Source organism: Lagopus leucura, unplaced genomic scaffold (assembly GCF_019238085.1).
Source record: "Lagopus leucura isolate 7727_CA_CO unplaced genomic scaffold, USGS_WTPT01 Super-Scaffold_100043, whole genome shotgun sequence".
Taxonomy (NCBI): Eukaryota; Metazoa; Chordata; class Aves; order Galliformes; family Phasianidae; genus Lagopus; species Lagopus leucura.
The window spans coordinates 2,548,035-2,573,934 of record NW_024962290.1 but is presented as its reverse complement, the minus strand read 5'-3'; the positions used below and the strand labels follow the sequence as shown (position 1 = coordinate 2,573,934).

The window sequence follows — 25,900 nt, the reverse complement described above, 5'->3', positions numbered from 1 at the left end:
AAGCATGTCAGTATAAAGCACGGTGTAAGAGTGACATAACTTTTATCAAGGGGAAATTTAAGGCTTAACTGCCTTTAAAACGCTGGCGTCACTCACTGTGTGTGCCAGCTCTTTTAGAACATTACACTCATTATATGTAATTCTCCCTCCTCTCGGAGAAATATTAGCATGTACTTTTCTCCCTGCCAATCACTTTCCTGACCTTTGCATCATCAGCCCTCTTTAAGGCTCACATCTCAGAGCCTCTGCTAACGACATGCCACCAAGCCCCGAAATAGGATTCCCAAACACACAATGAGATCCTTTTGGGGAATTCAAAGCTCAGTGCTGTGACTCCCAGCCATCACAGAGCACAGAGCTGTGGCCCAACCTGCACTCTGCAATCCAAAATATCTCCATCCTTGTGGAGGTGCATTCAAATACATCATCAGAATTCAAAGCCAGTCCATCGTCTCTGTGCATAGATGATGTTTCAGTTTTGTGTCATAGAATCATAGAATTGCTCAGGTTGGAAAAGACCTTAAAGATCATCAAGTGCAACCACAACCTGCTCCAACTCTAACAGCAGCTAAATCACATCCCTGAGCACCGCATCCAGATTTCAAACACATCCAGGGCTGGTGACTCCACCACCTCCCTGTGCAGCCCATTCCAGTGCTTCACAACCCTTTCTCTAAAGAGTTTTTCCTGATATCCAACCTAAACCTCCCCTGGTGCAACTCGAGGCCATTTCCCCTCATTCTGTCACCAGTGAGAAGAGACCAGCCCTGCTCTGCTGCAATCAGGTATTGGAAGAGAGCAGTAATGTCTCCCCTCAGCCTCCTCTTCCCCAGACCAAACAGCCCCAGCTCCTTCAGTCTCTCCTCACAGGCCATATTCTCCAAGCCCTTCCCCAGCCTTGCTGCCCTTCTTCAGACCTGCTCCAGCACCTCCATGTCCTTTCTGTACTGAGGTGCCCAAAACTGAACGCAGCACTCGAGGTGAGGCCTCACCAGTGCTGAGTACAGGGCAGGATGACTTCCCTGCTCCTGCTCAGCACAGCATTCCTGGTCCAAGCCATTGCATCCATTGGCCTTCTCAGCCAGCTGGGCACACTGCTGGCTCACATTCAGCCAACTGTCCACCAACACACCAAGGTCCCTTTCAGTCAGGCAGCTTTCCAGTCACTCCTCCTGCCTGCCCTGGTGCACGGCTACAGATCAGCACAGCAAACACACACACCTCACAAAGGCAGCACATCTCAGACCGCGTACATCCATCTCCATCACTGTTTCAAAGAGAAAAAAAAAAAAAGAGAGACAGAGAGAGAGAGAAAGAAGGGAGAGAACGCTGTAACTTCCAGCATTGTTTACATTAACCATCCTTTGGTCGGATATTTAGGCACGGAGGAGAACACGGGTTAAACCCGCAGCGCCGGGAGCGCCGTCGGTCGCAGCAGCAGCGCCTCCGTGCCGGGATGCGCAGCGGTGCGGGGAGAGCGGAGCACCGGCAGAGGGCGGACGGAGCAGCGAGCGGAGCGCTGAGGCGAAGCACTGAGCCACGGAGTTTGGAATTGACCCCTCCGGGATGCGAACGCCGCGGGTCTTTCCTGGGTGGGGAGAGCTGTGTGTCCCCTTTGTATGCGGGAAGGCATTTGGTGCAGGTTTGGGATTACTGTTGTGGTTACAGGTGCTGGAAGAGAGGGAAGTTTCAGTGGTGGACCTCTTGCCCTGCTCCTTATAGCCCCAGGGAGCTGCTACTTGCACCCAGAGCTGCTTCATGAGCCCGCTCAGTAGCGAGGATCAGCTGGCTCTCACACATCTTAGCTCAGCCTTGGTGAGCCTAAACCATTACAGCAAAGCAGGTGGAAAGCAAACCTGGTGCAACTCTCCACTGCAGCAGCCCCAGCAAGCCTGGCCCAGGGCCATGTCGCCCAAATTGTGGCTCTCACCCTCCCTGCATGCCCCACACCTCTCCCCCATCCCAGCCACCTACAGCATTTCACCTGGCTTCTTGGTGAGACAACAGAGAGAAGGAAATGAAAAGAAATGCTGTATGGAAATGGAAACCTGTGCCAACGTGGCTCGCAGAGCTCTGCGTAAGGAGCAGCTGCGATTTGCCAAGCCAACCAGAAAATTAAAAAGGATTGTTGTACAAACACACAGAGGGTGTGTGGGTTTGTGTACATATGAGTGGGGTGGCCCTGCTTCATGAGGGACCCCTCTGCACGGCAAGGTGCCTTGTGCTTACCTGCACTGAACAGCAGGGGAGGGGCTGCAGCCCCTTTGGTTCTCCATTCTCCTTTCCCAGGTGAGATGGGAAAACTCAGTGCATTACAGAGCATCCCTGCACCCCATGCCTGCTGCTCTCTGGGGATCTCCTTGTATTCCTCTCCCACTGGGCCTGAATGCATTTCTTGCTGAGGGTTAGAAGAATTCACTTACACTCTAATTTAATGAAGTGTCTTAGACGTGGATTTAATCACAGCATTAAGGTAACGGTCACTGCATCCAAGCTGATGATTGCAAACTTCTTTCCTGAGCAGGCAGCTCTGCTGCATCCTTATTAATCCAAAAAAAAAAAAAAAAAAAATCACATCCATATTAATCACTCTGCAGATTATTGCTCCGCTCATATTCATTACCAACCAGCTAATCCCCCAGCACTGGGGTATTACCCTCCACCAGCTGCCTCCACGCTGCTCAGCTGCAGATGGAGAAGGATTCTGTGCTGTTCCAGAGGTGTGGGGCTGGGGGGTGAGCTCTGTGCAGAGCCCCCACTCAGCTGATGGATGGTTTGCATGAATGAGGGCTTTGGGAGATGCCTGCAATCAGCACAGAGCTGGGAGTCTGTGCAGGCAAGGAAAGCACCGTGCACAAAGCGATGCTTTGATTTACCTCCTGGAGTGGATGTGAGCGTTTCTGGGGCTTGATCTTCTGCTTGCTTTACTTCTGCTGTGTGCGTGGCCCTCAGCCACCTCCCTCCTGGGCAGGGTGATGGCCCTCGGACCCACGCTTGTTGAAGGCCACAATGCAGTGTGCATGAGCACAAGCAAAGCACGAGGTCTGTGACCCAGCCCCTACAGCCCTGTACAGCCCCAGGCCATGCCTTTGTGCTGAGCTCGCAGAGATGGTGAGTTCCTGCTGCAAGAGCCAAGCAGACGTCGAGGGAATGGTTAAAAAGTCAGGCAAAAGCAGCTCAGCTCCTGAGATTCTCTCCTTTGTGAAAGCTGAACATGGCCAAAAAAAGAAAAAGGAACCCAAATCAAAAACAAACAGACAAACAAAAACCTTACTTGTAAGCATTTCTATTATCTCCTCAAAGCTCAGTCCCACTGAGTGCCCTCAGAGTTGAATGAGACCTCCCAGCAACGGGTAAGGGATGGGAAGGAGCATCCTTAGAGATTGTGGAGTGGAGAAAGGCTGATGGGTTGCACTCACAGTGCCTGCAAGGAAGCTGGCAGTGGAGCACAGGGGGGGAATTCTCTCCAGTGAAGGAGTCAGTGGAGGATATTGATTGGTTGGAGACACCATGGGGTTGCAATACCTCCAGCACTGGGAGCACAGCAGATCCTGCAGCTCCTCCTGAGGCTGAGCAAAGCCATCACAGTGCGAGTGCGTTTTTCAGGTGGTATCAATGAAGCTGGCTTTGTTTTAAGCAGGCTGCAGGACAGAGCTCATTCCATAGCCCATAGTCTTGGGGAACCTCCTGCTCCCTTCCCAGCCCTGCTCCGAGGGGAAGGAGGCGTGGGGTGAGCTGGGAGCACTGGGGAGGACACCCATATGGCCTCACTGGATGAAAAGAACAGCAGTTTTACTGGGGAGAGAATAGGACCCGTTTATAAATCCCCAACCATTATTCCTGGTGCTCGCTCCCCAGACAGGAAAGCCCATTTCCAGGAGCATTAAGGGTGAAATGGCAGTCATAAAGCACCAGCAGTCAAACGTGAAAAGAGCAGCCCAATTCATTAATAGCGAGACAAGCTGATAGAGACATTCTTAATTATCAGATATTACCGTGGAGTTAATTCTTACCTGAGTTGCTTAAGCTTGGCCATCCTTCCCTTTTCTTTGACGTTTTGCCATAGGGCAGTATGGAACATTTGTAATTAGATTCCCTCACTGGAGCTAATTATGAAGCAACAATAAAAATGGAGTGCTTTCCATTTTCATAAGTATTATTTTGAACTAAAACCAAACCCTTTGCCTCGGCTCTGGTATCTGTAATTTAACACAAAACCTGGGATATAAATAGGAACGTTCACTCTGCATTATGCCACACATCTATTTTATTTTGTACTGTAATGCATTCACTTTATTTTATATGCACATACCTGGACAACCATATCTGTGTGTATCCCAACCAGGACCAGCAAAGATTCCTGTGTTTGCAGAGACGTCACGACTTTCTGCTCCACTGATATCTGCCTATAGGGAAAGGTTTAGCCCCAAAATTCTGGATAGGGAGTGCAGAACAGCAATCAGCATCTCTGGCAGTCCGATGGCAAGCACTTGGTGCTTAAGAAGCAAAACCTATGATGAAGCAAAACAAGTGTCATTTTGGACAGTTTTCACCTTCAAAACCAGGGACTGCTCCAGAGCTGGTATTTGTTGGACACGTCTCACTGTCTGCCACCCATAACTCAAAATAAATTTCCATTAGCAATGAGTTGGCCACTTCCATCTAGCAACCCCATGCATGCTTATTGGAATGAAAAGCAATAGACTCCTGTGTTTCTTATTGCCCATTTAGGATAACTGTCTGGTTGCATACAATTACATGTCACCCTCTAGCTAAGCATCCACAGAAGAGAAAAGAGGCTGGAATTTAAACAGGTCAAAATGAATGCAGTGATTGCAGTTGATAATTCCAAGCGTCACTTCCATTAGCTCATCTTGATAACCAGGCTGGAAAAGCCAGCTCCAGGATGTCCAAACTCCTTCCCACTACTTACAGAGCGATGGCAATCTGCAATCAATAGGCCAATCCTGTCTGGAGGGGGGAATAAAGCTGGAACTGAGGCAGCTCCTGAGGCTGGCGGTGATGCCAGGCTCTCGGGCTTTGGGAGGAAGACCTGAGGACCACAGCCTCAGCCCAAGCCCAGGGATCTGTTCCAGCAGTGCCTCCCAAAGTGCTGTTTGTGGTTCATACCTTCTCCACATTGGACATGGGAACTGACTGAGGGCTCTGAGCCATCTGCATTTTATATAACCTTTATTAAGCATCACTTGACCTTGTCAGTGCCGATAAAGCCCTGGGAAGTGCATGCCAGATAAAATGTAGTTTTAATTGAGTATACTTATTATATTAAATATATGAACAGGGCGCAGATGAATACAAATGACCCCATTTAATGCTTTTGATTCACGTCGAAATTCCTTTTGACTTTGAGGAGCTGAAGGAGTCAATCACATTCCCAGGGGGTGGAAAAGGGCCCTGCTGCTGCCACCAGCATCTCTGCTACAGCACAGGGTGAGTCAGAGCAGGTCCTAGCATCCCTGGGGCTCCTGCACGTCCCTTCCCCTCCTGCAGCCTTTTGGAAAGCTCTGGGTATCTCACTTCATGTCTTCCCATGTGGATTAACCCAAAGCACAAATGAAAAGCGATCGTCTCCTCTACTGTTTTTCAGCTCTGCAAGACATCCACAAAGACGCTCCATCCCAGCAGCTCCCAGTTTAGCACAAACAGCTGCAGGTGGAGACCATGGGATGGATCTGCAAAAGGCTGAGCTCTGCTGGTTCAGGTGGCAGGCAGCAAGCAGGATGCGGCCCAGCTGCTTCCTAGCATTCGTGTCAAGCTTTGCTCTCAATGTGAAGAAAATAAGATGAAATGACCTGCCTGAGGAGCAGGCTGTCTCCCTGACATATTTGCATTAGCTTCAAATAGGAAGAGCTTCCCATCAGCCTATTAGCACTGCACTAAAACAAGCGGACTTGGTGTCAAGTGGCTGAATAAAACCACATCTCGGGGCAGCACGGAGCTCCCTGCTGCGAGCCGCCTCCTGCCTTGGATTTATCCTTTCAATTACCTCATTTAAAAAGAAGAAACCAAGACCCTTCAGAAGAAGCGGTGAGACCTCTCGTTTGAGATCCCCGTGTTTCTTTTTCAGTCTTTCCTTAAGGGTCTCTGTTTTTCTGTCACTTATCATCATCCGGAGTAATTTGGGGCTGTTAGAGAAAGTTCATTGCTGTAATTGCAACCATATTGGTCATTAAAGTTGACAGACAGCTGCTGGAGAAGTCACTTGCTGATTCCTACCACTCAGCAGACGCCTCTCAGCATTTGCTCAAACGTTAGCTTGAATTTATGAAACGAAAGCAAACGCCTTTTTACCGTGAGGACGGATCGTCTCAATGGGGAAGGAAACGAAGGGCCCATCTGATTGATTGGCAAACACCATTTGCGTGCTCCTTCCCACCACCGAGCGCTGCTGATCCGGATCCTGCATTCTCTGTCCCATGCAAGGAAAGCTGCCCGGAGGAGGGACCTTCTGCTGCCTTCAGGATGACATCCAGCACTTCCTGAAGACATGGAGCAAAGTACCGCAACCCTGCAGCGGAGGATCTGAAAAAGCAGAAAGAGGGGCCAAAGAAAGCTGCAGCCCCCTCCCCTTTGTCCCTTTACCACGGACAAAGCTCGGTCCCACCGACCCCCGCGTGCCCACCTGCACCCAAAGAGCATTCTCACCTCATCACAGCCAAGTATTTCCTGCTGCAAAGGCAGAACTGCTGCACACCAGGCGGCAGAACAGAAGGACCCACTTACGACGTGCTTTTTGTTGTTGTTTTTTTAACCAGTAAACTTTATTTATATATAACAACAGTACAAAGTGAGTCCTTGGCTTGCAAAATAGGAGTGTTTCATATTTACAATAGGTACACAATAATATATTAGAATAATAACAAAACCCCCTTTTTCCTTGGAACATTTTTAAATACTTAAACTTTCTTACATTTTTTTTTTTCTTTTTCCACAGCACTTATAAAAACAACAACCAAAAAATAAACCAAACAAACAGACAATCATCTTTAAAAAAAAAATATAATACAGAACTCCAGTGTGTCAAGTGTAACGGGAGGGGAGGAACCAGAGAACAATAAGGTGGAATGGGTACGGATACAAATCCATTCGTTATTCCTGCCAACACACAACCCCTAGAAATGGCATCATTTACTGTAAGGAGCGGGGCAGAAAAAAATACAAATCTGTTCCACGATCGATACCTCTACATTCTATGACATTATGGGGCCTCGTTTCTGGGGATCCCAGAAGTTTTAGTACCTGTGTGTTCCCTCCCCTTTGGAGGCCCAGAGTTTGGGGCACTGTCCATGCGATGGATGGACCCTGCAGATCTGATACTCACTGCAGGAACACACGTTTTGTCATTATTATATTCCACTTTTAGAAAGGAAGAAGGAGAAGGGGGTGACACGGGGACAAGAACAAGCACACAGACACTGCCGTGCCCACAGCATGGCCGCAACACCTGCCACCCTGTGCCACCCTGTGCCAACCCATGGTGCCATGTGCTTTGAGCAGCGCCTTCCACGAGGAGAAAATCCCTCTGAGGACTTCCATCCTCTTCCCCTCTAAACCCAAACCACACTGAAATCGTGCGTTCAGCTTTGCTCAGCCCAGCGGATCCAGAACGCATCTTCTTCACGGCGTACACCAACATCCTTAATCTCATTATTTTCCCATCCAACGTCCAGTTAAAATAAAGTCCTGCCTACGTGAGAGCAGGACAGCACAGGGGCGAAGCGGGGCTCTCACCAAGGACACATCCATGGCTCTCCCAGCTCACCCAGCACGCATCCACAGGCAGGGCAGCAGCTCCCTGCCTCAACAGTTCACAAACTGTGGCACAAATGCCACTCCCAAACTGGATGGCAAATTTTGTGGCATTTTAACGCATCTTTGAGATCAATCACTTAACCATCCCCAAACACTTTTTTCTTTTCTCCAAGGTACAGCCACTCATGAGTCCTCACGATGCCCTCTCTTGCTCCACTCGGTCCATTTTGAGCTGAGCACTGGGAATGGAGTGGAGAGAGACCAGCAAGCAGGAGTAGGGCTGGGTGAGGGCTGGAGGCACTGGAGCATCCCAGGATCGCACTGGAGCAGTGGGCAGCTCAGTGCTCTGAGCCTTGGACCGACAGCAAGGACTTGCACTGAGGTCAGCATCACACAGAACACAAACAGAGAGCATTACGTCCTCTTGCTATTGGCTTCCATGTGCTCACCCAAACTGCTGGGTACGTTACGATGTTTTTGGTGAGGTCCATTTCAAGGCAGGGTGGGTAATTTCTACAGGACCGGGCCATTTTTAAGACAGAGTGTTGAAGGCACTGCTGTGATGGAGGTCTCTGGTGGCTCCGCGCCGGGCAGCTGCGCCTGCCAACCCCACGTGTCCCAGCACCGTGTGTCCCATCCCCGCTGAAGGCCCCAGGGAGTCCACAGCAATCCAGCTGTTTTGATGTGTCCTGCCCTCCTTTAAGCATAAATCCATCCCTTATGGCACAGAGGGGACTGCACCTCTGCACGGTGCTGGGTATTCCATAGCAGGGCTCCTGCAGAGACGAGCTTGCCTGTAAGTTAGACTCTGGTATATGGGCTTTTAATAAAGGCTTTCAAGGTGGAGAAGCATTTGATTAGCACCTTGCTCCCCCTTGGAGTGGGTGCTTTGATAGTACATGAGCAGAAGATTAAATGGAATTATTTAAGCATTGACATCAGGCAGAGAGATTCCAGAAAGTGACGTCTCCCACTTTGATGTCAAAATACCTGAAACGAAGTGAACTGGAGAACCACAACACCAACAGCCCCGCAGGAGGAAGGGGCCACGAGAGAGAGGTGAAATCATTTCATCTAAGGCAAAGTCACTGCCCCTCCTGACCAAACCTTGAGTCCATTTGCTGCAATGCAGAGGAAATGCCCCTTGGAGCTTTTCAGTTTCCTCTCCAAAGAGTAACCGAAGAGTTGGATGCAAGCAGGACAATAGATTACAAGTTCTTTGCCCCGAGGGGATATATGTTGCTTCATTCCATGCAACTGACCATGAAGATCCATAATTCATGGCTACCATCACAAGTAGATGCTCGGTGGTTTATCTACAGACCACTCCTTCCAGTCAGCACTGTGCTGCTTCTATGCCATCCTCCTGATGCCTCCATGGTGATGGATGAAGAGCTATTCCTGCTGTCTTCCGTGGAAACCACTCAGACCTCAGTACCCCACTGTTCTGCAAAGAGCTCCTCTTGGTTTCCCTGTTCTCCTCAGCTCCACGCAGCTTGGCCAGGAGACAGGGACCTGGCTGTGCAAAAGCCTCATGGAGAGATGGGCAGTAAGCAAAATGCAGGCTGCATGGCAGCACAGCCAGCAGCATCCAGGTCTTTGCTTTGGGTATAGTCATATTTTATCAGTCCCACAGAAATAACTATTTAGATCAATATTCAGAAGTGTTTGAAAACCATTTTGAGTGTTCCAGAGTACCATAAGGATTTGGTGAACAGTCTGAACATGAATACTCAAAGCAATGACTACAACAACATACATCCTTCCTACGCCTCTCTCTGCACAGCTCTCCCATCTCAGAGCCTCCCATCACACAACTCAGACCATACTGCACGAGGCTGACCACCAGGTCTTCCTCCACACTACCAACTGACCCAGAAAAATGCACAGAAGCAAGTGGGCTCAGCATGGCTTTCAGCAAAGGGTCGTTACAACACTGAGTTTCCTGAGATGTTTGGATGCGTGTCAGCTCCTCCTGCTGGCCCTGGGACCTCATCCCCTCAACAAGAGCCACCTCACTCCTGGTGCTCACAGAAATTGCTTCTCTTTTGCTGCACGCAGCAAACCGAGGTCCAGACCACCCCACCTGGTGACTTATGGTGCAGCTCCACAGCATCGTGCTCAAATATCCCAAACATCCAGCGTGCTTCTCCTTGGCATCTGGGAAGAAGCAGTCTGAGGAGGGACTCTGCTGCTGTCAGCTCCCACGGTTGATGCCTCTCTCCCCATCAGGTCCAACGGCCCTGTCCTCCCTGTCTCAGCCTGCGCAGATATCAGCATTTATTACAGAGGGGAATATTTACAGCGCTCCTTCCCATCCTGGCACTCTACAAAGGGACACATAAGCTTTGGTGTCTTTTAAAGAAATAACACTCACAGACATCTGAGATCTGCCTGGCCACAAGAAGACGTGCCGTTGGGCCAGCGAAGAACGGAAGGTAAGGACAAGATGCTTGGACAGACACACGGACAGCAGCTGGCACTGACAGCGCTGCCTATGGGTTTCCCTTGTCTAGAGCAGAGATTTCTTTCCCTTCCTTCACAGAAATGAAAGCCATGGGCCTGCCCTGTGGGTGACATCACCTACGATCCCGTGCTTCTCTGGTCCGAAGTCAAACAGAGAATAATAAACAGCATCTTGCCACAGCTCGGCATTTCAAGTATTGCTCACTGTAAACATTGGGTTTGGGGTTGGTTTTACTGCATAAACCACAGACAGCTCCGCTCTCCTCCTGCCATGGCTGCAAGAGCACCGCGCTTCAACAGGATCCTTCTGCATTCAACAGTAAATGAGATTTAAAATATATATATATATAGACACTGTATAAATACATAGATAAAGCTGGATTTCAAGACAAGTTGGATGATTGGATGGTTTTGCAATTCACAACAATTTCCTTCTAGTGCCTACGGGTTACTCAGCCAATGAACAATTTCTGGCTAAGCTGCTATCTTGCTTGTGTGGACAGGTGTGGTGCAAACTTGTGCTCATATTTTTTGTAAGATCCCAACAAGACTGCTGTGTTCCAGACTTTCCAGTTGGTGTAACAGACCATTTGCAGATGCCTGAGCACATCCTCAGGGCATGGCGAGGATGGGATCAGGACCGAACCTGGCTGCCAAGGTAATCTCTGTGGCTTGTGATTCTATTTTTTTTTTTTCCCAAAAACACCTTGAAATAAAGTTTTATTTCCTAATATACATCAGACGATTTTCATGCAAAGCAGCAGCCATGGACACATCCAGACGTTGCAGGTTCTACCTTTCCATGAATACCAGAAGCGATCCACCTTGAGTTTACGCTGATTGCGGTGCTTTGTCTCTTGATCTTCCTGCCTTTTCAAACCAGATCCCATGTGATTTTGAGCACAGCCAGCCCCTGGGCCATCCCTGCTCCCCTTGATGAGGGTGGTTGTTGGGGTGTGCAGTGCCTTTCTGCTTGTTCTCCCTCTGAATCCCCAGGCATCCGTGCCATGCTCTTGCCCCTCGCTGTCCGTGCGCACTGCAGCCTTCCTTCAGCTCTCGATGGACATGGCACCAATGAGTTGCTCTACTTTGTATGCCAGACGCTGCCTCCGTGCCTGTTCGTCCTGCTCCAAAGCCCCAATGAGCTGACACAGAAAGAAAAAAGAGAAAGGAATCAGTGAGAGAGCAGAGGGTGGGCAGGACTGCAGGGTAGGAAGGCGCGAGCAACATGGAGCATTGATGTGCTTCAAGGGGCAGAAAGAGCCAGTGAAAAACACCAGACAGATCAGGGCCCCAGGATGGCAGGGGAACATTCCCAGAGTAGCAAAATGCCCCGTGTTTCCTCAGGAGTAGTTGACAGCAAGAGAAATTGGGATGGAGCAGTATGGCCAACACTTCCTTAGGATGTGTAGCTTCTGAGGTTCCCCACTGATCATAAATCCCTCAGTCTCACTCTAATAGTTCTGTAGTGGAATATAATTCTTCAGTAACAAATGGTGAAGCAGTGCAGTGAGCAGCCAGCCGTGCTCCTCTGCTTGCTGGGCTGCTCAGTGCAGAGCCCTGTACCTCGGGCTCCACATTCCTCGTCTCATTTAGCATGAAAGTTATGGGATTTTAAAATCTAATTGGAAAAATGCTACAGTACTGTATCACAAATGCATACATGCAATTAAATGACAAAACCCTTCCTTTTAATGGACATAATTGCAAAATAGGTTCTTCTTGCACTGAAATGAAGGGGTGGAACAGATGGTGAGAACTTGGTTTCAAGTGAAGCATTCATTAAATGAGCTCAGGCTGCCAGGAATTCTGTGCAAACAGGAGTGAGCACCAATGCACCAGGGACTTGTACTATGCTGTTCCCAAAGGACAGGGACATTCAAGGGGAGTTTCACTGGGTCACGAGGATTTTTTTTACTGCATTTAGGAGCGAGATGCACTTGTGCCAAGGCTGAGGAATGGAGTTGCTCACCCAATGTTTCAGCTATCAGTTCTCCTGGGACAAATGCTACAGAGCAAGACCTGAGCCTCACTGCGCACAAACAGAGCAGATGTGGGCAGCAGCCATACAAGCTACAGCCATGCTGCAATGAGGGGAATGTCCCCATGTCCCCTTCCCAAGGGCACCCACCTCCTCGCTGTATTTGCTGACGTAGGAATAGATCTCGTTGAGTGCACTCAGCATGTTGAACTCAGCTGAATGCAGACGTGACTGCTCAGCCAGGTATGCATTCATGTCCTGGTCGCTGATGGCTGGCAGCTTGGCAATGTCTGCATAATACCTGCAGGGACCAAAGGCTCGGTGAGGAGCAGGGAGGACAAAATACCCCCTCTTCTCCTTGGGATCTTATCACTGGGATGCTATGACTCCAACCTCTCCGCCCAGCTCCTACCTCTCCACCCAGCTCTTGTAACTGGGGATGTCCTTGGCGTACAGCAGCTTGTTGGATGGGGAGTCCTTGCCCAGGCGGTGCTCGGAGGTGGAGCATGAGTCCATGAAGGTCTGAGCCACAACCGAGAGGCAGGCATCCGTGATGCTGCCTTTGTGGATGTCAAAGACAAACTGCGGGTTTTTGATCACGTTCACCCAGAAGCGGAGAGGGAGGCTGCAGGGAAACCAAGAAACAAAACTGGATGTTAAGAAAAGCCTGAACAGATCCTTCCTGTGCTGTGCGTTCCCTCTGTGGTGGCCGAGGAGTGGGGCTGAGCTCAGGGCAGTGTGGTCACCTCTGTGCCCATCATCGGCTTTGTCCCCAGATCCCAAGGCCTTCACAATCAAAGGGGAATTATTATTCCCTTTTTCTTTGGCTGTACAGCAGGATCAAAAAAGCAGCTGCTGCCTTCTATTACCTTTCAAGTCTTGGCTCTCTACATCCAGCTATGCACGGAGGGCTGCAGCCTTAACTCTTGCTGCACCACGGGCCAGCAGCTCAGCTGCACTCTGCAGTGCCCATGCCCTCCCCTCCATCGCATCAGCTCTGTCCTGCAGCTCCTTCTGCTCTGACCTCCTCCAGCAGCCTACGCCTCTCTCCATCCTCCAGAAAAATTCTGGCATTGCTGCTCTGCTCCATTTCCCCTCTGCTCCATCCCCCAGCAACCCTGCAGCTATCAGCGCCCAGCAGGGTCAGAGCCCACATGTGGGTCAGAGCCCCCAGCGGTGCCAGCACAGAAACCCCCACCCCATGGTGCTTTCCTTGTCACTGCTTCAAGAAGACTCATCTCTATTTGTGATTCAAACGTTTTTATCCTAATAACTCCTTCTGATGCTTTCAATAAATTGTTTTTTTGCTCCCCACTGCCTTAGCAGGGAATGCAGCTTTTGCAGACGTGGTGATTAGAGGCTTTTAAAGCCATGCGGGACTTGGGGGAATGCACAAAGTCTTCAGGGAACAGCCATTTGTTGTGGGCTTTTTTTTTTCTTCCCCTCTCTTGCAGAGGTAGATTTCCAACCCACAGAGCTTTTAATCCTAAAATAACAGAAGAGCAGAGCTGTAATAGCTCCATTGTTTGGGGAAGGCTAAGCTCAGGATTGGCACCCAGAGCCCCATCTGTGTGGGACAGCAGTGCTGTGAAGGGGTCTGCATGACTCCGTGCTGCATTTACGCACTGGGGCTACAGCGCCGTGTTGCTCCAGCCCTTCTGACAGCTCTGCCATCAGTTTTTCCCCCCACCACAACAGCCACATCTTACCAATTGCTCTTCCAGGTGTGCCGTACATCTGTGTCGTGGATGCCGTGCTTATCTGCCTGCTCGTCCAGGAAGTCAAACATGTACTTGATGGCCAAGGGGAGCGCGCTGCCGCGGTGCACCGTGCTGAACAGCGTCTCAAAGAGGTCATCCACAAACTTCTGCAGTGTGCCCTGATGGGAGCAGCATGGCAGCTTTTGTTTTTTGGGGATGGCTTTTTTTTTTCTTTTTTTTTTTTTGGTGAGGGATATTTTGGGATATGCCTGCTTGGTGGTTGCTAATTTGGGATTGATGTTAGAAACTGCTGTTGCATAAGTACTCCAATTCTGGGGGCTTGTCTGTATCCTACAGTAAAGAATATGTACGGGTTTTTTATACCACTGAAAGGAAAGTGAGCTTGGTTAAGTTGTTTTATTGTTATTTCACAGAATGGCCGGGGCTGGAAGGGACCTTAAGGATCACGAATCTCCAACCCCCTGCCATAGGCAGGGCCACCAACCTCCCCTTTAATACCAGACCAGGCTGCCCAGGGCCCCATCCAACCTGGCCTTGAACACCTCCAAGGATGGGGCATCCACAGCCTCTCTAGGCAAACAGCTATTTAAACAGCTCAGTTTAGAAACTGGGCTTGCACTGCTGATAAGGGGGAAGCATTCATAAACTCAGGGGTAAATTTGAAGGTTGGATCTGGGTGATGTTTGAGGTCCCTTCGCATCCAAGCAACTCAATGGCTCTATGGAAATGAACCCCCAGGGCATGGCAGGGGGCTGAGGATCCCCAGTGACCACATGGACATCCCTTCCTGGGCATCTCCCAGGCAAGCTTAGCACACCATTTACCTTTGTAGCCAGCAGCCTTGTCAGGTAGATCTCGGACACCATCTTGCTGCCCCGGTCCCCCTCCTTCTGGTCACCATGGTCGTGGTTTTTCACCAGGTGCCAGACTTTGACACCACTCTCCAGGTCTGGGGTGATCATGGGGGCTCGGGAGCGCAGGCTGTCAGGGCTGCCAGTGTAACGGAAGGTGGAATCTGAGTGTGAGAGGAGAGAGCACGCTCAGTGTAATGCCTCCTTCCATCTGCCTGCCTCTGCTCGGGGATGGCACTGCTCTCATTAATGCCAGAATCATCTGCTCTGATTTGTTTTTGCAGGGCAGTGGAATGCAATACCGTACAAAATGAAATTTGCCAAAATAGGCCGTGCACTTATAAACAAAGCACATGCTGGTCTTCACCAAGCACAGAGTCCCCCAGACTGAAGCTTTCTCCTTCTGCACTCAGATGTGAGGCTTCTCCCCCTGCATTTTCATCCCTTACCTGCAACACAACAGCTCCGTGAGGGATGATGCCCCATGATTCCAGCTCATGCACGCAACACCATCGTCTCCCAATACCAATGTTTTGTACATAGTAAGTGCAGAAGAAAAGGTTCTTCTTCCTGAGGCTTTCTTAGAGCAACTGGAGCTGGACTCTGATCACAGAGCCTCATAGAAGCAAGGAGCAGAGGCAATGGGATCTACCCTATTGGCATGGAGACCAAGAAGGGATGAGGGATGTGGAACTTCCCAAGCGATGTGCTACCCTGGACACCATCCTCTGTGAGCCAAGACAAGGTGCTAACAACTCGGCGAGGCCAACGTGAGTCATGCACTGCTCATTTTTGTACTCTCACTGAATTCCTTTGTTCTGTGGGAACCTCGTGTGTTCTCCTAAGTTGAGCCTTCAGTTTGCTGCTTGCCCTTCCCAACAAGAGGAAGGAGATCAATCATAAATCAGCCAGGGGAAGTGTGCAGCTCATTACAAAACTAGCTAGATTTTCATCCCTGATTAGGGCTTAGATAAATGAGTACTCCAACTGATATAATTAAGGAGACAGACAGGGGGACGGCTAAGGAAGCATCTAGTAATTCTATTTTTAAGCGTAGCTCTGTACTGATATATAATGGGGAAAGTAAATAAGTATCTCATTTAAATTCTGTCGGCGCAATTAGAAGTATTAATCTTAACGGGAGGAATGATAATTCACATTGGTGGCTCACAGAGGCTTTTTCACGTGGCAGAGATCGATGAGCCCTGAGGACTCCTGTGGTGGTGTGACCTGGCTTTGGTTTTCCCATCTCCTGCAGAGCCAAAGCAGTGGGCTGCAGTTGTGTTGTGCTGCCCAGCAGAAACGTTCTGGACCAGAAAGCCTGACTGAGGGCTTTCCTGCAACAAGGATGCCCAGTTTGAGAGAATAAATTGTTTGGGGAGCTATAACCAGGACAGGGAGACGGGTTTGCCAGGAGCCCCCTCTTCTGCACAACGCTCTGCACAATGCAAGATAATGAGAGATCAGCGTGCTAGAGATTTTGCCACCGCTGCCTTTTATGAAAGTATATTATTACCATCATTGTGGATTTAGCGCTATAAATGCACACCTGGCACCTAGCAGACTCATTTATTCAGAGCGTGGAGTCTTTAGGGACCATCTGCAAAGTGCCTTAACCATGCCATTATGCAAATAACCAATTCCCAGGAGCGCAAATGCTAGCGCATTGAGTTCACACTGCTGTTACCATTTCTGACCCATTAGCTGAGATGTCAGGATCCTCCACTTACTGGAAGAATAGATGAAGGAATTGTTATTTTCCCCCTCCCCTGCAGCCCTGCTTACAAGGAGAACACAGTCTGCTCTCCTTGCAGAAAGGTGCTGTGGTTGATGGCTGGACTTGGTGACCTCAGAGGTCTTTACCAACCTTAATGACTCTATGGCTCTAGGTGCAGCACCCTCTGAGCCAAAAGCCATTCCCAGGGCCTTCCCCAGTCCCACATTCCCATGGGCTGCTCGTGATGTGCTCCTTGGTGCTTCCTTTTCCCCTCTCAGATTCGTAGACTCATAGAATGGCTGAGGTTGGAAGGTACCTTAAAAGATCATCTAGTTCCAAACTCTCCGCTCCTTTCTGCTGTTCTGCTCACAGATGGAAAAGCCTTTGCAAAAAGCCAGCAGCCAAGCACTGATTGGTACACAAATGCAGTTTCCTTCTGACAGAGTGCTGCAGTTCTTTGGGGCAAGCTGCTGCTTTTTTTGCACCTGATTCTTTCAGGCCAAGGCAGCCCCTACACCCACCAGGACACATCCTTGTTTAAAGCAGCTCTGCTCCTCACCGTATCTGCTGATGGACGTGCGGGAGATGCTGGCGGAGGCAGGAATGTTGTAGGAGGAGGTCTGCTTGGGGACAAGAGCCACAACGGAGCGGTCTGACACCTGGGGAAGGGAGAGAGAAGAGGTGAGCCAGACAGTGCAGACAACAGAAATGCTCAGGTTGGCACAGAGCTGATGGCACAACGCTGCGTTCCTTGGGTGGAGGGGAAAGGTCTTGCTGGCAGCCCTGGGCTTCTGGTGCTGAGCCCCATGCTGGGTCAGACCCTTAGGAGCAGAGATCAAAGGAAAGCAGCGATAAATCAAGGGACAGATTGAAGATTGCTTTGGTCATTCTGATTTAAGATTGCGTTTTATGCAACAAAAATGAGAATCTCAAGAATTGTTGTGATCCAATTAAAGTAACAATGCAGAGGGAATAAAACAGCCGTGATAATGTTACGGGCCATAAAACATTCCTATTAAACCATTTTTTATTTTAACAATTTTTATGAACTTTAGAAGTTTGATTTACAGCCCAGAGTGTCACACAGCCATCTTTCAGGGGTATTAAATTGTCCATCCCTCTGCTGCTCCAGAGAGGGAATTAAATGCTGGGAAGTCCAACCATAAATGAACATTAATGCTAACAAGGTTTGGTTATGGCAGACTTTAGTAGCCATGTTTAATTTTATCCTCCCTATAAATCCAACAGCCACTGGGTGTTTCTTAACACATTTCTGTTAATTAAGGACCTGTGGGTCTCGTGGGAATCTCTGCACCCAGCACTGCCTGCAGCACAGCTCCTGCACCACGGCCCTGCTGTGCATTACGATGAAGTTTCAGGCAAATGGGTGTTGTTATTATTGCTAACGAGAGTGGAAATAACAGCCACTTGTGTTGCACAGCACAGAAGAGAGATATTTCTGAGTAAAACACTCCCAACACCTTTCTCATTTCCTCCGCTGCTCCTGCCTCACTCCATCCAATTTATTAAGTCAATGGAAGGAACAATCAGTGGCCATATTATTATCCAGGGGTGTCATTAGCTGCCACTTCAGCTCAGCTCCACCTCGGAAGCTGAGCACTGGGATGCAGCCTGGGGTGGGGACAGCGTAGGTCCCCATGCCCTGAGCACTGCCACTCACTGAACCCAGGGTGCAATGGCTCAGCCAAAAACGCTGACCTACAGAGCAGTGTCATACGGAACACAAGCTCCTTTTCCACCTTATTCTGCTTCTGCTTCAGAAGAACCCAGCTTCAGAAATATTCTGATTCTTCCTTCCCCCAGCTGGAAACCTGCTGCACAATATGCCTTCAGGAGAGGAAAGATGGAGCTGGGCTGCCACCTCTGTGCCACCTCCCAGCAAGATGAAGCCCCAGCAGCTCCAGGGCCGTATCCTCATTTCTGATGCTCCTTCCCTCTCTGCTTCTAATTTGTCATTTAAAGCAGTTTTCTAATCTCTCAGCCCTTCCAGGCTCTTGGTACCTGACAGGTACTCATGCTCTGCTGCCTCCTAGTTAACCCTGCACGAGCCACTGTAAATCATTCAATATTCAATTCAGGGTTTCATTTTTCTTCAGTAGAGCCACACAGGGCGGGATTCTCCCATGAGGTTTAATGTCACAAACCAAAAGGACACTGCATAAAGGTAATACAACGTGGTTCAAAAGCTCCAGAGACTTCAGCAAAGCACTACACCTATTTAACCCATACGCCTATTATAAAAATGAAGAAATAAGCAGCCGGCCTACAGCTCTCTATATCATTCTATAAAGTGGTTCAAAAATATTACAGAGGGCGAAAATGCCCTTTTAAATCCAACCCAGCTTTTGCATCCCACAAAGAGTACGTTTTGCCAATTGAGGCAGATATATGGTGGGTTGTTTTGGCTTTTTTTTTCACCAGCCTAAACACGTAGAAAATGAAATATGTATGTATATAAATCTAGAAATCATCTCTCCAGTCCTCCAGAAGCCAGCAACAGCCTCCATCCCCCTCCTGCAGCTCAAAGCACAGATGTGCTGTATGCCACTCGCCCTTCCCTGCTGCCCTGCAGCTCTCCATGCTCTGTGCCATGCATTTTCTGCCCCCCAACAATCCTGGCTTAAGTAACCAAAGAGCAGAGCTGGAGGCAGCACTGATTTTATACCCCCTTCTAAGCAGTGCCTTTGCCCAACATGTTTGTTTTACTGTGCAGCCCTGGAGCATCTGTATTTCTGATACCTAATAAAAACATTTATTACTGGAACAGAAAAAAAAAAAAAAAACCACATAAGAAAGGATAAAATGGTAGAAATACCAAAAGGAAAAAAAAAATAATAAAAATCGCTGCTGTTTGTTTTTGGCAAAAGCTCTGCCTCGGCGAGATTCCTTTTGCAGTGCAGAGAACTTGGCTTTGTTTCATGGCTGAAACAGCTCCATTCGGGCTGCACGGAGCTGTGGCCAGAGCCATGTGTGACTGCTGCCTATTTAGGTACTTGGCAGCAAACTTCCACTTTGTTCCAGAGCAAAGCTGACACTCAAGTGGCAGGAATAGCTGCGGTGCTGTGAGCGCTGTCAGGATTTTGTTTATTTTAAGGCCAAACTTATGGCTCGGGTTTCCCACAGGCACCAAAATGAAGACGGTCCCTCCCTTAGCACCCAGCTCACATCAGGACATAAGTTTCACTGGTGACTTCCTCAGTTGACTTCTGAAGATCACAAAACCTCACTGCTTCCCTGCATGCTGGATAATCCCTTGCAAATGACAGGTGAAGCCGATGTGAAAAACAACAGAATTCATCTCCCATGGTAAGCTGGATGCACAAACCTTCAGGTTCAAGGATTGGTTTATACAGTGTTGGTAGCAGGACTCCTGTGAGCTGACTTGGAAAGCTCTGGGATTTGGAAGGCAGAATCCCCTCTCTTTTCCCTGCTGCCCTCCGTTCTGTGCCCACCTGCAGCCCTACAGGCTCAGCCCTCCCCTTGCTCTGTCTCACAAGCACGGCTAGCAGCTTTAATTTAGCCAATTTTCAACCCTGCTAGGTTCTTTAAGATCCATGTCAAGCTTGCTTTCCTGTCTAATGCAGAAGCACATTGAACCACTCAGGTTTCTCATGCAAATGTGACCTCTCCGTCTGCCTGGAAATTAAATTTCTGCCTTTCTGTTCCTTCATCATGGCAGCCTTCTGGGAGCTGCCTACCCAGGCCTGCTCTCACCTGGTAGTGCAGCAAGGTGTTCAGTCGCTTCCAGTCGCCTTCAATCTTGGTGGTAATGTCTTCATCCTGCAGCACCACGCGTGCGATGCGGCCCTGCCGCCACTCTGCAAGGCAGAAGCGATGGATGCATTGCTCAGAGTGGGGACAGCCATGGGCTCATCCACTTGGCTAACCTGAAGAGCCCACAGAAATGCTCAACAGGTAAAAAGGGACACCCAGAGAAAGCATCAAGCCCCTACCCAAATCCATGTCAACAGCTCTCGGTCGCTGGGAATAGGGGACGTTCTTGTACACCGCATCAAGGATTTTCTCTTTGACCTGGGTGATGGTATCGCAGTTCAGCACCTTCACAGGGATCTCAGGACTGTTCTCGTTGTCTGGATTCACACAGTTCAAGATCTGGGAAGAAAGGAGAAGCACGCCATTCCCTTAAGGGCTCCACACAGAAGCAGAACAACAGGAACATAGCTCAGTGCTGATGGATTGATGGTTGGTTGGCCTTAGTGGCATTTTCCAACCTTAACGACCTTATTAGAATAAGCATCTGCACAAGAAGCAACCCTCATGGTAAAACCCTGCATCTCTATTTACCTCATTGCTGCTGCACATATCTATATAAATAATTAAGATAGGAGTCCTCGTATGTTGATTTTCCCTTGTTAGAGGAAGGACAGTGGACCAAATAGGATATTGGTACCTACGAGTTGGGCACAACCCCAAGCTACCAGCTAGGGACACTCCTCATTGGACTTCACTGCACTGCCAACAGCAGTGCTCATGACAGTGCTCCCATAGTGGGCCTGAAGGTCAGCATGGCTCATGCCCAACGGGGAGGACAGCAGCAATCCAGCTCTTTCCCCCAGCATTCACTCACCAGGGTCTTGTACTCAATCTGCTGCCGGATCAGCTTGTCCTCGCTGAGTGAATAGCGGGCTTCCCCCGTGATGGCATCAATTGGGCCCTTCTCCATCTGCTGCTTGATGGCACAGTACAGCATGAAGAGTGGCTCTCCAGCACATTCCTGCACAAGGAGACCAGCGGCGAAATCAACCCAGGGGTGAAGTGCAGCTACATCAGGGCTGCTGGCCCACAAAGACATCTTGCACATGATTAACTGCAGCAGAGGCAGAGCCCCGTTGCCTTAATCATTAGCACATGTGCAATCGGGCTCAGCCCCCAGCAGCTCTGGCAGAGCACAGCCAAAACTGCTGCTTGATGGCTGTTGTGCTTGGCTCGGTAAAGCTCTACTGAATCTATAGGGCTGTAAAATGGGAATCTGAGATCTTGATCTCATTGTTCGCTCTGATGAAGTAAACTCTGAGGGGGCTTCCAAAACCAAAATTAAATTGCAAATTATGGAAGCGCAGGCATGGAGGTGCTCAAAGAGGTGCGAGCCCTCCAGAGGGCACAGCCTGGAGTACTCCAGAGGACACAGCTGGGTGATACTTGGTGCAGCCAAAGCCAGGGAAAGTTAAACAGAAGAGCAGAAAACCTTTTCATAAGAGCCTTTCAGCAGTACTCAAGGAAAGCAACAGAAACTTGATTGCATGAGACTGTTTTCAAGCTCAGATTTGCCCCATGCAGGTGGGAGAGCAAAGCAGCTGTGCTCTGCTCCATCCCTCCTTACCTTGAGAAATTTGTGGAGGAGGAAAGCAAACCAATTCGTCAGCATCTTCTCAGCCACCGACTCTGTCCTAGGAAAGCCAGGAGGAGGAGAGGCACATTACCAACAAAAGCAAATCCTCGCACAAACCAACCTCAGGAAACAGGAATGGCCAGAGACAGGAGGAGAGGAGCATCCTGCTCCCCACAGCAGCAATACCACCGCTCAGCACAGCTCCCAGTGCACGCAGGCAGCACGATGCAGGCAGCTCATCCCCAGCTGACAGCCCATCAGAGCCCTGACAGGGAACAGGGAGCCTGGGGACACTCAGCTCTGTGCACGTGGTGCAAATTACAGCCTGGCGCAGTAAATCACTGGGATTTGCACTGGGCTGGCAATCAGGGACAGCAGAGTGACAATGGCAGGAAAATTGCAGCTTTATCCCCGGTCCCACCCAGCGTCCTCTCCCCACATTGTGCCCAAGATTATCTTTAATTTCAATACAATAGCTCCTAATGATAGTTTTTAATGCTGGCTCTGCAGGATCCTGTTTCTTTTCCTGGGATAGGGACACTGTGCCTCCAACATCCTGTGCCCAGCAGCGCTGGTGCAGCACTGCAGCAGATACAGCAGAGCTCTGTGGGTCCCATCCTGCTCCTGACCCATTTTCCCTGCTCTTCCCTGACTGCTCTGCTGACTTGAATGAGGGACTGCATCTTGGTATGTATTTATACAGCACCCAGCGTGTTTGGGGATGCTGGCATTTAATGAAAAAAAAAAAAAGCCAACAGGGTTTGATCACAAAGTCAGACAGATCAAGTGCAAAAAAAGGAGCCACAGATTTCAACAAACAAAAACTGACACCAGTCTGCAAAAAAAAGACCCGGGGTTACGTTATCTATCATCTCTTAGGATCACAACATCTGCCAGGAATTTGTGAAAATGTCTGCAGATCCCCAAAGAATTCCAGCCTGAATTGATTAACTGCCTAAAAACTCATCCTGCAAATTGACACGCGCACTGCTTGACTGTTTAAATCACTGCCACTGCCCAATTAAGGAGGAGCACCAGCAGCACGCTGCTGTGCCAGCCAGCCACGAGCCACACCAAATGCAGAGGCAGTGACGTAGCCAAGAAAAGGATTAAAACACAGAGTGAAAATCATGCATTCGGGACGAATACTGATTTAATAAACCACTTTGTTAATAGAATACTAGACTAATAATTGGCCAGGGTGCGGATTAGCACTACTAGCAAGCTACAGATCCAGCTGGGTGCTTGTGGGATGGCTCTGGTGCCCTGCTCTGGCACTGGGAAGCAAGCAAAGCTAAACAAAAAGAGCCCAGAGAACCCCAAAATCAATATGTATTCTACTCATTTTCCCTGCTGTATCTGGGTCTCTCAGCTGCTGCTTGCTGTCTGTGCCAGGAACCAGAGCTGCCATTTGATTTAATGTCAACTTTTTTGCTGTCTCCCATGAGGGGTCACAGTGGAGGAAAGCGAGAGGGGAAAAACGAAGAAGAAAGAGAGGGAGAACTGAGCACTGATTGGCAATGACTGCCACGAGAGAGAGCAAGAAATAAAAGCGCGCAGTGCCTTGCTTTGTGGCTGTTTGCTGACGATTAAGGAGCAGGGTGAGAAGACGCAAATTAAAAGCAAATTTTTGCTTTCTGCATTCATTTGGTTTCCCTGTGCCAGGCGTGGGTTTAGGAGGAGAGTTCTCAGAGCTAACCCACAAGAAGTGGCTGTGAGCAGAGCCATCCTGCTGCCAGCGCAGTGCTCTCTCCCATCTGGGGATGGGTGGGAGGGGAGGGAACGACCCCCAGTGCCATCCCTGTATTTCTGGAGCACTGCAAAGAGCCACCAGGGATGGCTGACGAGAAGGTGCCTTCCCAGCGACGCACCAAACCACGGGGGAAATTAAGATGGCTTCCTTTCCCGAGATGAGTTATTGCCTCTGCAAACACAGCCAGACTTAAAGCAATTTCCTGTCAAGTATATTCACGATGGTTGGAGGAATCCCTGCTTTTTTCCTGGGGCTGTGAAAATCATCCCATTTCCCTCGGCTGCAAGGTGCCAGCGGGGCACCACGGGCAGCACTCAATGAGACATGGGACAGCAGCAGCTGACGACACGAGCAGGGCCTGGATGAGCATCCTGCCCTTCCCTGCTGGCTCCCCAGGCATTGCCAACCCAACGGCTTCGTTTTCCCACCTGGCTTTTAACCATCACCAAGAGAGCACACGGCACACGGCAGCGCCAGCCCTCCCGCTACCTGCGCAGCAGCAGCTTGGGGTGGTTCTTGTTCTCCAGGTTCTTCTCGATGAGGTCGGACAGCAGCTGCTTCAGCACATCGGTGGCGTATTCCAGCCGGCCCTGCAGCCCCGTCATGATGAGCGAGGCCACGTTGCCGCGGTCGCGCATGGAGAAGCTGCGCTGCAGCTCCAGCGTGCGGATGAAGGTCAGCAGGAAGACTTTGTTGTTGATCAGCTGAGCGAAGAGCTTCAGGGCTTTCTCCACGCTCTGCTGCCCGTTCCCTTGGACCTGTGGCAGGGAGAAGCCATCAGGAGGGGAGAGGACTGGAAGGCACCGCGTGCACAGGAACCTTTGGTTTCAGACCAAGCTGATGGGACCCACGGCACTGTGCAGAAGTGATGAAGAGTGGGGTGATAATAAAGGGGTGATGCTGCTGTCCCACCCCATGGGACACCCACTGGGGCACTTCCCCACTGCCCTGGGTTACACTCTACTGCCAACAGCCCTACAAACAATGAGTAATTTTGCTTGTTCTCCACAAAAAAAGCGGCACACTTAGAAGTAAATTAAACACCAGTTTTGATTATTGCTTTACTATGGGGCAAGTGTAAAAAATTGAGCCTTTCAACCAGTTCCAGACTCAAGTAATTCATTACAAATGGATGAGCAGCGTTAAGCCTCTCTTTACCAAACATCTTGGAGAATTATGTATTGGTTTTACTGATGTTACATAATCAAGCAACTGTGTAATTGGCAACACATTTATCACTTCTGCAGTTCTATTTTTCATGCGGAAAAAAACAAATATGAAGCATTCATATTCATTTGCTAGAGCATATATGGCGATGGCAGCAGCAACAATGGGTGGGACTGGGAAACTCAGGGCATGGAGATATGAGTCCAAAGGCAGCAAATGGTGGCCCCTTGGGAAGGAGCCAGATTTAGTGGATGAGTACTGAAGAGCCCTTGCATGAGTGCACAGAGCAGTGGGACCTCAGTAAAGCCCTGAGAGGAACGAGGGCACTCACTGACAGCACAGCCAGAGGCAGTCCATGCCCAGGCACTGTGCTTGCCCTCCTGTGGGCATGCCATGGAACAGCAGCAGGAGGATTCTTGGGCTGAGGAGCATCTAAAAGGACACCAGGAATTCATCCAGCATCATTTGCTGCTGGCCTAGAGCAATACCCAAACCAGTACCCAAACTGGACGAGAGGAACCAAGCAGTGTGTGATGAAGATATAACGCCAAGCTCTTGGCTACATTGAGCTCAGGGTTCATCCTGCTGGCCCCATGGTTCCTAACAGGGCTGGGGAAGGAGATCACTGCCCACCCGTTACCTCCAGCTCCCGCAGAACGGGGTGATCCTCAATGCCAGGGAAGAGGACCCTCATGGCATACGTCCGATAGTCGAGGTATGGGATGCCAGAACGGTCCAGGTCACTGGTTAACTCATTGATGTCTGTCTGCAGCTCTGCAAAAGCTGTTTGGGAAGAAAAGAAAAAGGAGAAATGCAATGCAACACGGGCTCAGAGAGCATGCAGCAGCGGGTGCAGAGCAGAGCCTGCACGGAGCTCATGCAGACCCTCACCCTTGCTGGGAGCGAGCACACTGCAGAGAACAGATGCCAGGAACAAAAGATGCTTATGAATTTGTACGCAGTTCACAACTGTGTCTGTGCACCTAAAACACTCTTTAAAAGGCTGCAGATAGAGGATGAGGATCTCTTTTCATAACCTGGTGCCTCCCTTATTCTCCTTTCTTCTCCTACCAACAGTTGCCAAAATAATCAAATCCGAT

General features: G+C 49.6%; 1 protein-coding gene across 1 annotated transcript in view; it reads right to left on the bottom strand.

The window, feature by feature from the left end:
- Positions 1 to 6,802: 6,802 nt before the first annotated feature.
- PLXNA2 (plexin A2) overlaps positions 6,803 to 25,900 on the bottom strand; it is a 210,560-nt gene continuing 191,462 nt past the window's right edge. The window contains exons 22-33 of the mRNA XM_042884112.1: positions 25,441 to 25,583; positions 24,123 to 24,391; positions 21,872 to 21,938; positions 21,119 to 21,265; positions 20,484 to 20,643; positions 20,245 to 20,348; positions 17,069 to 17,168; positions 14,766 to 14,956; positions 13,930 to 14,099; positions 12,633 to 12,845; positions 12,371 to 12,521; positions 6,803 to 11,384 (exon numbers count right to left, since the gene is read on the bottom strand). Of these exons, the coding sequence (XP_042740046.1) occupies positions 11,289 to 11,384; positions 12,371 to 12,521; positions 12,633 to 12,845; positions 13,930 to 14,099; positions 14,766 to 14,956; positions 17,069 to 17,168; positions 20,245 to 20,348; positions 20,484 to 20,643; positions 21,119 to 21,265; positions 21,872 to 21,938; positions 24,123 to 24,391; positions 25,441 to 25,583 (1,811 nt within the window). The 3' untranslated portion in view covers positions 6,803 to 11,288. The remainder of the gene's footprint in view (positions 11,385 to 12,370; positions 12,522 to 12,632; positions 12,846 to 13,929; positions 14,100 to 14,765; positions 14,957 to 17,068; positions 17,169 to 20,244; positions 20,349 to 20,483; positions 20,644 to 21,118; positions 21,266 to 21,871; positions 21,939 to 24,122; positions 24,392 to 25,440; positions 25,584 to 25,900) is intronic.